General features: G+C 39.5%; 1 protein-coding gene across 8 annotated transcripts; it reads left to right on the forward strand.

Annotated features, from left to right (window-relative positions):
• The first annotated feature begins 5,772 nt into the window (after positions 1–5,772).
• LOC131676808 (uncharacterized) lies at positions 5,773–11,693 on the forward strand. Of its 8 annotated transcripts, none has more exons than XM_058956131.1 (2): positions 5,773–5,903; positions 6,514–11,693. In XM_058956131.1, the coding sequence occupies exon 2, from the start codon at positions 9,906–9,908 to the stop codon at positions 10,581–10,583; it is 678 nt and encodes a 225-aa protein (XP_058812114.1). In that variant the 5' UTR covers positions 5,773–5,903; positions 6,514–9,905; the 3' UTR covers positions 10,584–11,693. The 8 variants fall into 8 exon arrangements, with proteins under 8 accessions (XP_058812114.1, XP_058812115.1, XP_058812109.1 ...); XM_058956132.1 differs by having other exon boundaries at positions 5,776–5,903; positions 6,496–11,693; XM_058956126.1 differs by having other exon boundaries at positions 5,779–5,949.
• The last annotated feature ends 1,373 nt before the right edge of the window (positions 11,694–13,066 follow it).

Consider the following 13,066-nt stretch of genomic DNA (forward strand, 5'->3'; position numbering starts at 1 on the left):
TTTCCAAAAAGTTAACCACCAACTAATATCAAGCAGTATGACTTTTTACCGTCGCTCAACTTCATTTAATATACTAGAATTAATAACATTTACTCTGAATGCAATGGACAATGGCAACCCCGTGGAAACACTATACACCGACTTCATCAAAGTGTTTGACCGTATTAACATAGAACTATTTTTATTCAAACTACAGATTCACTGATTTTCTGGTATGAGACAAAGACTTCTGGAATGGTTGAAATCATATTCGACGAACAAATTGTCCGTTTCGAAAATGGGTCAATTCGGGTCACCTCTGGCATTCCCCAGGGTTCTCACTTGGGTCCACTTATTTTTATTTTGTACATCAACGACATTTCTGATATACTTAAACGTTTGAAAGTGCTTGTGTATGCAGACGACATGAAACTCTTTATGAAAATAAGTAACGCACACGACGTTGAAGTATTTCAGGAAGGAAACAATCTATTTCACATATGGTGTATAAAAAGTTTACTACAACTCAACATTAAAAAATATAATTCAATAGCGTCAGCCAAAAAATCTGACATATTTAGGAAAAGACATGAAATTATGCGAGATTTAGATATAATCTTATACTCCAAACTCACATTTGTTGAATATTACAATCCAATTAAAATAAATAAAGCTAATAGTATGGTTGGCTTTATTAGGTGCTTCACCCATAATTTTGAAGACCGCACACAATTAAATTACTAAACAATACATACGTCAGACCGATTCTGGAATATTGCGGCGTAGTAGGGAGGCCATATACCATCCTGCATAAAGGAACGCATTGAATCAGCCCAAAAACAATTGCTCTTATATGAACTTCGTAAACTCAGTTGGACCGCATTCCCTCTTCCATCATATGAGGCACGCTGCATGATAATTAGCGATTCGAACACTTCAAGAACGCCGCGAAATTGCAATGATTTGTCTTTTTAACGACATTATTTCGCAGCGCGTACATGCGCAAATAAATTTAATGTGCCGAGTCGTCATTTAAGATCTCGTAAATCAGTGGGCTTGGGTTGGGTGGAATCCCACCCGAGGTTGTTGAGATTTTCTGAGGTGAAACATTTGTGGTCGCGGCTTCCTTCGGAAGTGAAGTGAAGATGTTGATCCTGGTCCATGTGTTGATGGGCTGATCTATGATCCAGATGGTGGAGTTACTTACCTGTTTGGCTTCGGTGATTGGCACTCAGTGTGGATAGAGGCCGATGGCAAATAAGCGAGAATAAAAAATAACAATAGTTATGAAAAACAACTATAATTATTGAAAAATAACCTTACTTTATCCGGAAATAAATTAAAATTATCTTTAAGACGTAGAAATAATGAATTGCCTGTAAACAATCATTGTAAAATCATTTTTTGTAGTCCACATCTGTTTGACAAAATAAATAAATAAATTACAATTCGTCAACTAACATAACATAACATAATTTGCCAAATTATAAATGAGCGAATAGAATATATAATAAATATCTCAACTCACTGCTACATGGATTAACGTTTCTCTTTTTTTTCATTTTCTTTTTTGAAATCTTATTTCCAGTCCATTTCTTTTTAAAATTGTATGTTTTGTCCATTTTAAACTGTTCAAACTTTTGTTTATCTACCGGCTCCATTTTCGCCATTTTTTTCGATTTTTTTTCCATTTTCTATTTTTGCATTTTTACCCTTTTCCATTTATTTCATTTTTCTAAGCTTAACGCTTTTTTCTATACTTGTTTTCATATTTTCCATCGATTTGTTTTTTTCTTGCAGTTTTCTCAGTCTCATTTCTTTTTTCTTGATTTGATTTTTTCAATATTTTTTTCTTTTATATTTCTTGAATCCGAATCGCTTATTATTCTATCGATTTGAATTACTAATTTGATTCATTTATGCGCATTTCATTCCGTTTCAAAATTTTCCGATTTTTTAAATTTTGTTATTTTTGCGCATCTTTACTTTTTAATGTTTTCCCTTTATTTTCTGTTCCATTTGGACCTTTTTGCATTTCTTAATTTTTTATATCGAAAATAAAAAAATAAAAACAATAAAACATTTACTTTTACCATTTTATCAAGTTATATTTTTAAATTTTTGACATGTATTACCTGTTTTTCTTGTCATTCTTATTAAGTACTTCATATTTTACCCGCATCAGTTTTTTTTTAATTTTTTCGTTTTTTTAATGTTTTTACTTCAATACTTTTTTAATTTCTTTCAATTTTTCAATAGTTCCTTTTCTCTAGTTTGGATTTTTTGTATATTCTTTTTGGCTTTTGCCGTTGATTTATTAGTTTTACCATAATGCAACTTTTCTCTATTCCTACAATGTGTGTTCGTTGCAGTTTTTATTTTATTCATCTTATCTGTTTTCAATAATTTGGCTATATTACATTTGTTTCATTTTTCAATTTTTTTAATCTTCAAATTTTCTATTATTTTAATTTTACTAGTTTTTCTCTATTTTTGCTGTTTCTTAGTTCTGTCTATTTTTTATATTTTGGATTTTTTTTATTGAAGATAATCTTTGACATAACATATATTTTTAAATTGTGCGCTATTTAGAATTGTCTATAGTATCGAAGCACGAGAGATGCGCTTAGAATTGTTGTCCGTAGTACTTCATTTAGTTGAATTTTGACGACGCGTGGTTACTTTTGAAAATACACTGACAACCCGTTCTATCAGCCCATTGGCGCATTTTAGTTTAACAAATGAGAACATCGACAAAATAAGGACAATTTAACTTAAAAAAAATCGTTGTTGATAAAATATTCATCTCTAGTACCTAGACATAGCCTCAAAACTCTTTCTGATTATTTAGTAAAAATTTTCTTTAAGAGGTCCTCAAAACCTTGATATATTTATTTTTGGATATTTAGCATCTTTAAGGAGAAAAAAACTAAGCTCTAGAAAGGGTTTACTCGAATTTGGAGCCATTCATAAATTACGTAACGCGTTAAGGGGGGAGGGGGTCCGAGAAGTTGTGACATGTTGTGACATATGGGGGAGGGGAAGTAAGTTAGACCGTTACGTAACATGTTTTTACTGAACAAAAAAAATTTTTCCAGGAATTTGTTACGTAATAGTGGAGGGGGGGGGTAGAGAAATTTGTGACAATTTGTTACATAGGGGGAAGGGGGGAGTCAATTTTGGGCAATTTTTGCGTTACGTAATTTAAGAATGGTCCCTTTGGGTTGGTTCGTCTGCTAGAGCACATCAAATGGTTTTTCGTGTGAGGCTGATAAAATTGTGTTTCCAAATAAGCGGTTGCTTGACATGTCAGTTAAGAGTTAGGTGACCACAAGTGCTCCATTCGGCCATTTAAATTAGTATCAATGCCTTTGATTCGTACCTGTTATCATGTATACTAACGAAAACGGGATGAAAACGGTGAAATGCTTGCGCTACCAGCGGCTTCTAATGAGTCGAGCGATGACAAGGTTAGAATAAACTTTGGCTCATTACCCTACCGCTCTAATAAATAAATTTTATTAAAACCAATAATTCAATTTTTGGGTTTTTGACGTAAGTACCTTTTGGTGGTATCCAACGGGAAACAAATCGAAATGATGAGTTAAACGAAGCTATTATATGAATAAATCAGCCCAGAGGCAGAATTCGAACCTACAACCCTTGGGACTCCGGCACAAACCCTTACGCTATCCTTGGGCTATGATGACGTCCCACAGTGGTTAGTTAAACGAACGCAATTATGCGGGTTCGCCTCCGTCATACCTCTGTTAATAGGGTAAGGGTTCAGTAATCGACAGTCCCCATTAGCTCTACAGTGAAGACTGATTTAGTTTAAATTTTCCTTAAGGGGGTCTAACAGTACAAAATTCATTGACAAATTTTTTTTTTTGCGTGTTGCGGATCTCTAAGATAAGAAAAATATGCACACGGAAAGATTTACTTGAATTCAACTTGGTTCATCTGCTAGAGCCCATCAAACTACTAACTATTAATTTTCATACGATGTTGATAAAATCGGGTCAAAAAACTGATTAAATCGGGGGTAGATAAAATCGGAGGCTGATAAAATTGGGTCTTTTCTATATCACCCGCCGAAGTTCGATGGATAATGAGCTGAAATTAGATACTAGATGATAACAGAAACTCAGGCTTTGGAATCTACCGGGGAAATTCCATGGATAAAATGTGTTGGATGACAGCTGCGATTGTGTGTGATCTCGCTTTAGAGGCAGGGTACGATCACTGTGGATAATTACGTTTTCTTCCATGGGGGATAGCACAAGGCGTTGGCATGCATTGGGCCGGGAGTCCCTAGGGTTGCAGGCTGGAATCCTGCCTCTGGGACTACAAACATTTTCTGTATGAAAAGCACAATACCCATACTTGCCATTTGAGCCAATATATTCTGATTCCTGCGTCTCGGCTTCGTCTCATCAGTATCTGGCAGACCGACTTAGCCTTCCGATAATCATTACATTGCAGCCTGTAAAGTTGCTTAATTAGATGAAATCTTTTTATCCTGAATGTTTTATTAGAATCTGAAAGGGTGTTGCAAATCCCATAGGCACGAAATTGGTCATCATTTGTGGTTTATTTTGGAGTTTACCATTTCGAAGTAACTTTTCAAATAAATCATCAAGCTACAGCAAAGTAACAGCCGGTTGAGCCTACAAATTCAGACAATCAAATAACTCATCTGAAACTACAATAAATTTGGGCAATTTGCAATATTGCTATCGAATGGAGATAACCTAAATAGTGGTCGCAGTGGCATAGTTTCCTGCACAATAAATATTAGTTTAATTTGCTTAAATCCAGGAACTCTTCGATAAAAAAAATCTTTCGATAATCTCTGTCCAATTTCAAATTATTTTTCATTTCCAATGCATTCCTTCCACGGACAATCAACTTGAACTTGATAAAATAACGCAACAATTAGTTTACCCCATTAAAATAGCAAAAAAAACTCCAATAAAACCCCCCTTTATCACAACCACGAAGAATGAGAACCGATCGCGAAACAGTGCAGAAAAACACGCAGCAAGCAAAGCATGCGAGAGAACGAACTTTTTTTGCGTTCGCCCTCTCTCTCTTCCCTCCCTTTTACATCATAACAAAAGCAACAAGCGGCAGTAGCATTAGCAAGCAACAGCCCAGCCTTGTGCGGCTATGAAGAAGAAAAAAATCTTTCTCTGCTGTACCTGTGTTTACCATAATTAACTTTCATTTCCGTTCCACACTCTCATTTGCAAGAAGTGGCGTAGCCAGGCACGATTACACCTGTGTAAAGGCGAGAGAGAGATATCGTGCGTAGTGTGTAGGTAACTCATTCTCTCCCGCGGACGATCGTGTGTGAGTTACCCGGTAGTAAGAAAACGTATTCAGGGGTGAGTGTGGCGAAATTTTCCCGGTGGAAGCTGAATGGGTGGGCAGAACAGAGCGGGAGAATGAGCAGGAGCGAGAGCTTACGCTTCGGCGCACTGTTGCCCGTGAAGTTCTTTGGAAGGTTTTTTTTCCATTTTTTGTTCCTGTTACATTCGAGAGATCGAGTTTATCTTTGGTGCTTCTCCGCTACACTTGTTCGCCGCTGCCGCGGTGGAGGCTTTCTCTTTCCTGCCTGCTGGCGAAAGTGCTCCCTGGTCCGGTGGTTGGAGAGAGAACGAATGATTCTTCTGGAGGGTTTTTGTACATGCTTCGTCTTCGATTATGTATTCTGTTCGTGTGCCTCCGCGGTCGGTTCGTTGGTTGGGCTGCCCGCGATTCTGAGAGAGTGTGAGACAGTTCTGTTGTTACCGTCGAAGAACCTTCAGTAGCTTTCGGTTCAGTCTTCTTGCAGTCTTCGCTTTAGCCCGTTCCGATCTATCCGCCGCGTTCTCTCGCAGTGTTTCAGTATCATAAAAAAATTCACCTGTAACTCACTGGTAAAAATAGCATGTGCGTGTGATCCTGCTTACCTTTCGACGTAAGGTATTCGATCAAAAATTGGAAAGAAAAAAAACGACGAGTGCATTTAGAATATTGCTAATTGTCTGGTGAAAACGGAGGGCAGCGGTACTCGCACGCATCTACACACACAGACAGGCGCGAACGTACCTGGATGAAAATCCGAACGCACGCGACCATGTTCGAGTGGGTGAGCGAGCGAAAGAGAGGGAGAAAGAGTACGATATCGGCCGAAGTTACGCCACCCGACGACGATTACAGCCACGATGATGATGTCGACGATGATGACGACGACGACGACGAGGACGGTGGCGGCTGGTTCCATAGCCGTAGAGTCAGAATCTTGAGGACCTCGTCATCGCCGCCGTCGATTCATCCGGTTCAGTCGATAACGCGATTTTCCCACAAAACGTTCTCTCTGTGCCGTCTGCGCTGCCGATTGTATCCAATCAATTCAATATTCATCATCCATCGTTTTTTCCAAAATCGCGCCGCGAATCACGCCGATTTGTTCAGAGCAAATTAAAAGTGTGCAAACCATTTCCAACATCTTTGTCAATCATTAATCAGCTAATTGTCCGTTGACAGTCTTCGCGCGCCGAGCTAGTTTTTTTTCCGATCCGTAATTTCTGCGCGACGACCCTTCTACCACTTCACGAAAACACAGAAAAAAAAATTAAAAAAAAACAAGTAAGGCTTCCGCGGGAATTCAACCCCACGCGACCTGTGCGCTGTTCTGGCCTTGGCCAGTTCACCTATCCCTGAGAAATAAGAAGAGTGAGTGCGGGAAAGCGAAGAGAAAAAAAATCCAAGCCCGAGATCAACAGCCCCTTCCGCCAGAAGAAAAAAGCTAATCGAGCAACAGGAAGAAAAAATAGTGTTCTAGAGTGGTACCCGGTGGCCGGAAACACATCATCGCAGATCATCGCTATCGGTTGTTCCGCACACAGTTAGACACACAGCGCGAAAAGAAGTAGTAGAAGCGAGAAGTGCTCCAGCCAGTGTCCCTTCCTAATTTTTAACCTCCCCCCATCTGCGAAATTCCAAAAATCTCCCGATCCCGAACTCCTGCTGAAGACCGGCGATCGGTTTGAAACGGATCGAAACGTTGGTTGACCACCACACGACCGCACTGACATATTAGAGAGGCTGTTTTGATTGATAGGTTGAAACTCGCGGAAATTTGTTGTGACAGTTACAGACAGACCTGGAGGCAATTGTGCAATTTTGTAAACAGTAAGTTCGGTAACAGAGGGGCTTGAAAAGAAGTATACCTGAGAGGAAATTTTGTTGAGATTTGTTTTTGTTTTAAGTTGTAAGGCGAAACGAGTTAAATAATTGAAAATCAGGAGTGAAAAAAGGGGTGTTTGAGCTTTTTAATCGAGAAAGTTAGGAATTACGTAGACATTGCTCAATAGTTACGGTTCGTAGTTATAATATAGTAAGAGGCAAAGGAAGAAGCAAAAATATTTTCTGAACATTTTAACCAAAGATTTTTTCTCCCTTTCTCGAAACGTTCGCTAGATCTTTGAACACACTCGAAAAAAAAAACAAACAAATAGGCGCAAGTTGGTGTTGTGAGATTTTTGTCGGTGTTTTTTTTTTTGCGTGCAATAGCAACAGAACTTTGAACATCTAAAATCTAGACTTAAATCAATACCTAACTATACACTTAAGTAGTGCTTAAGCGAGAGACAATCAACATATCAGAAAACGTGAACAAGAGAGAAGGGGTTTGTGGGGCTCTGTCATCAAGTTTTGTACGGGCGAACTGGTCCGAGTTCTGACTTTGATAAGTCCCCGCTGCCCTCGTCCGCCGAGCTACGAGTCACCAGAAGAAGCTAAATAAAACAAGTTTTTTTTTCTCTACCGTTCCTCGATCTTCACCGGGAGCCAACGTTGTCCCTCCCGTCCCAGAAAGAATCTCTCCACACCGCAGTGAAGCAACTTCAGTATTACCCAGCCAACCAAAAGTGAGAATCTAGAGAACGAAAAAAAAGCACTCACACACATAGACGCAAAAAAAATGACAAGAATTGAGTAAGATCGGGAATCAAAACGAACCGCAAAGAATAGGCCCCAGAGGACAAAGGTATAATAGCAAGAAGAAGAAGAAGCAGAAGCGATTGTTTACACCACAACGCGCGGCGGTGAAGCCAAGAAGCGAAGGCCTCTCCTGAAGAGTTCACGCGAGATTTTCAGGTTTTTCTGTCATTGTTGTTGTTATTCTTGTTCTTGTTATTGCGGGCCCGTACCTTTTGCTCGATCATCATCGTTCCAGCGGGAGAAAGACGCGGAAAAGGCACACGACGTAGAGCGGGTACGGAAAACCGGTTATATATAATCAGAAATAATTACAATAAATACATTTCTCGTCTCTGTTTCACCTCTTCGGTGGCGGCCGTGTTCGTGGTTGAACTCTTGAAACAAACTTCGGCGATCCATCGTAGTAGAACCACTGGAGGAAGAACTCGCGCACGTACTTATTATAGACCAATCGTGGATCCGAGCCGGGCAGGAGAAAGAAAGAGGGTTCCGTTCAGGCAGTTGATGCTTCGACAGGCATTCGTATAGTGTAGGGACAGAAAGAAGAAGAAAAAAAAGAAAACCAACCCAGTCAATATAACATATACAATCGCAGAAAATTAAAACGCTGAGAAAAGGTGTATTTTTAGAAGCTAGATTTCCAAACAATCCAGAGCGCAGAGGTGATTTGTGAATGAGCGGTTAGCGATAGAACGAAAGAGAGATATAGAGACAGTGCGAAAGAGGAAATAATTAAAGTTAAGTGTTGTTTTTTGCGCTAGGGTTAGAAAATTTACTAGAACTTTTTGCGCTAAAAAATAACCCCTGTATTTGTCGGTCGAAAACTCAATCGAATTTGATCGAATACAAATACAACTAGCTGGTAAGACTACCGATTAGGAGAAAGCGTTTTGACAATCAATTCAATCGCTGTACTGACCAATCAGGAGCACGTGTGAACGTGCCCCAAATCGTGTCCGTGTTTCCCAACTCTGACAATCTATCAATTTCTGAAGATAAAAAATTTACAAACTTGCACATATCCTTAGAAAGCTAGCTGTCTACGCGTAGCAAGCGATTCGTAGTAGGAACCGCTCCCCCGACAATCATTCTGAATCTGTGACAATCTATTCTACACATTTCCGCCGCGTTAAGGCACCCTAGAGTGTAAGACCGTTCTTAGACGTTAAGACATTAAAACCAGTTCAATTATCAAGACAAATCACTAGCTGAAGATAAGAAGATTACAGGCAATCGTTACTTAGCTCTATCAGATCCAACAACCGTATTGATGCAATTGCTCCTGTTAGGTGTTAACCGAAGACTACAGTAAGACAGATTAAAACAAAAACAAAAGAAAAAACAAAACCCCAACCTTCGACCAACAACCAAAAAAAAAAATTCACGTCACCACGTATTTCCGACCGGGTCCGATCTTTTGTCCCCCCTTTGTACCGCCGCCGCTGCCGTCACTGCTGCAGCAGCATTCGCCGTCTACCGTAGTCGGCCAACCGATCGGTTCGAGTCCACCGTCTGCCTATCCGGCGCAGTTCCCACTGTTTCCCAATTCCCATTCAACTCCTCCACCACCACAACCATCGTCCTCATCCACCTGTTCGTCATCGTCGGCCGCAACCAGCTCCTCCTCCGCAGTCTACGGTAACGGTTTCGGCTGTAACGCGGCTCAACAGTTGTGCTACTGCGGTCACTGTACCTACCACCAACAACAACAACAGCAGCAACAACACACCCATCACCACCACCACCACCACCCCCATCATCACCAACAGCAGCTGCTTCTCCAGCAGCCCCAACAGGCTACCACGGCTACCATCATACCGCCCACCCTCATCCTTAGCCGCTTCACCGAGATCAATCTCGGCACCGGGAACAACTCGCTAAGCGGAAGCGACCCCAGCCTAGCGTCCAGCAGTATTCCCACCGGCAAAGAGATAATGGTAAGATTCACAAGCGACATTCTACCGTCCACGTTACACCATCACCACCACCACCACCAACACTCTTCGTTCCTGCCGCCACCGGTGCCATCAACGCCGCTGTTGGCGGCGACCGCTGCTACGACGATTCCGTACGGAGTTCCCTCGCAAACGCCACTCTATTCAACGCCACCTCCACCGCTACCACTTCAGGCAAACTACGCTAGCTATCATCCGTCGTACGGTTACTACCATCAGCATCTACAGGACGCCCTGATCAGCTCCAGTTCACATCAGGCGATGGTTCAACTGTACGCCACCGGTGACAGCACGATCTCGTCGACCTCGTCGAACTCACCGAACTCCTCCTCCTCATCCTCTGGCAAGACGCAAACCAACGGAAGCAGTCGTCACTTCGTAGCCACCGCGGCGAACAACGGTGGCAGCAGTTGTAACCCTAGCATCATTCAAACTCCCTACGCTTATGCTACCACTTCTCCTACTACTGCTACTTCTTTTACTACCACCATCACCACCACCACTACTACCACTACCACTACTATCAACTCTGCTACCACTAGCACCTCTTATAAAAACAAGGTACTACTGCAACTTGACAAGCATCTCGCTTATTGTTTTTTTTTTCGGTGTATTTTTTGTTTTAAGAGTTCAGTTTTCTGTTACCCTAACCTATAATGTGCAGTTTTCCGAACCTCATATTGTTTGTTTGGACAGTCGAAAATGCCCTCACCAATTACATTACACTAGCAGCAATTATTCATGGCCTGGTTGTGTAGCAGAAGCTCCGTTGAATTCAAACAACTGTGGTGAAACAGATAAATAATCACTTGGTCTACAACGAGACCGATGGTTTAGAGAACCTTACATGGTGATTAAATTGAGTGTCCCGTAAGCTACATCCATATTTGGTTCGATGCTAATAAGATGTTCTAAAATTTTTAGTGCCTCTGGTAGGATCGAAACTTGAGTATACCAAATTTGCAGACGCCTGATCAGCAACGAATTAAATATGGGTGTGGCTTACACAAAAAAATAATTTTATCGACTATAAGTAAACTGTTCTGAACCGTCGGAATTGCTTAGAAATATGTACAAAAATTTGCTGACAGAAGTGAAAATATCGAACCGTTTTTAGCACGCGTACCGTAATGGATACATGAGTATTTTATTGTGTCAATGATTGCTGCACCAATCCAATGTAATACGACCTTCATTACAAAACTACAAATTGTGGGCTCCAAATTTGCTGTTGTTCCCTTTCCGAATGATTTTATGAAAATCAGATTTGTCATTATCACCCTTACTTCGGATTTTAATACAAAATTGGAAAATATTCTTCTGCTCAGATTGTGCAAAAATTGGCTAATTACACGGAAACAAAATGTCCCCAAAATCGTGAATAAAGTGTCATGAATTCTGGAACAATCACGTTTTTACGTTACGAAACCAGAACGATGAACAAAAATCGTGTGTTTTCTAATTATGTTCAATTTCCCTTCAGTAACGGCCGCATAACACTGTTATCAGTGAAAATGTTTGTTTTTATTTTGTGAACTTCAGTCACGGTTTCCGCCATGTCTTTACTCCATCGATTTTCTGTACTTGAACCAGTTCACAGCCTTATGAACATCATTTCACTTATGATATTATTCATTAGTTCACAAAAACATTCTCGTTATTTTCTTGTGAAATATTTCACGAAATTGGAAATTTTATTCATGGGTCCATTCAATCCTCGTGAACTAATATATAATATATTAGTCACGTTCCAATACCCGTGCTCGTCAAATAGTCACAAAATCATCAAATATTATTCATGTATTCGTGAGGTAATTCATGATTCATAGTATAGTAGTCACGATTGATCATGCGTACCCGTGTAATAAATCACAAAATTGTAAAATATTCATGTATTTGTGATCCTAGTGCAGTGAAGACCCGATTTTATCAGCCCCCATTTTTATCAGCCACCGATTTTGTTAGCTTTATTTGAAAATTGATAGTTGGTAGTATGGTGGGCTCTAGCAGACTAACCAAGTGTATTACGAGTAAATCCTTTGTTGAGCATTATTTCTTATCTTCAAAATCCGATATGCAAAAATAAAGTTTGTTTTTTTTTAAATTTAGCACTGTCAAACTCTATCAAGGGAAATTTATACTAAATAAGAAAAGTTTATGAGGCTATATCTGGGGATTAAAGAAGAATATTTTAAGAGCTTCGATTCATTAAACTAAAAGCAAAATATATGATTTTGCCACTGTCCCAGTATTATCAGCCCAAAAATTCACCAAGGGGCCAATAAAAACAGATTTTCACTGTATCATGAATTGTAAATTCGTAGTCGTGAAATAGTTCACGAAATCATAAACTATTGTTAATGTATTCAGGAACTGGTTAATGATTCTTAATACATGATTTACGATCTATTTTGCGTGCTGGTAATATTTAAAATCTGGAGAAATATTCGTGGAATAATTTTTGTTCTATACATTTTTTCCTAAAATGTCCAGTTGCTAGCGAACAGCAATCGGTGCGAGCAGTAGATATATGAAAACTGTTGGGACCTCGAGCCTCGTTATTCATCTGATAAGATTCAGTGTGATGTCTGGACAGCAAACGAAAACTGCGTGATATAGTTCACAGAACAAGATATCGCAAATCAGTGACATTTTTATGATACAGTTTACATTGTCACGTTACCCTGAGCAAAAAGCCAAAAAATATCAGATCGCGATAAAGCGAAGAGAAATTACGAATTGCTGAAATTTTGAACATGAGTCACATTACACCACGTGTCAAATTCGAAAGTAAGCTCTAGAATAAAATATCACGATAACGTGAAAACAACTCGTGACAAAAATATAAAAAAATCGTGACTATGATCCTGAAATCATGAACACAAAATAAACACAAATCTACTCGTGATTAAAATATGACGAAATCTTGGATAAAAATTATGAAAATCATGACAGAATTCCTTAAATTATAAACATCGTGATTAAAATATTAAAAATCGTTACTAAGTTCATGAAATCATGAACTAAAATCACTACTCACGAAAAAAATTCACGATAACGTGAATAGAAATTATGAAATCATGAACAAAAATCCCGCCAGTCTGACAGAAAAATCCGAAAATGGTACGGTAACGTGACGA

The sequence above is a fragment of the Topomyia yanbarensis genome, chromosome 1 (assembly GCF_030247195.1).
Source record: "Topomyia yanbarensis strain Yona2022 chromosome 1, ASM3024719v1, whole genome shotgun sequence".
Classification (NCBI taxonomy): domain Eukaryota; kingdom Metazoa; phylum Arthropoda; class Insecta; order Diptera; family Culicidae; genus Topomyia; species Topomyia yanbarensis.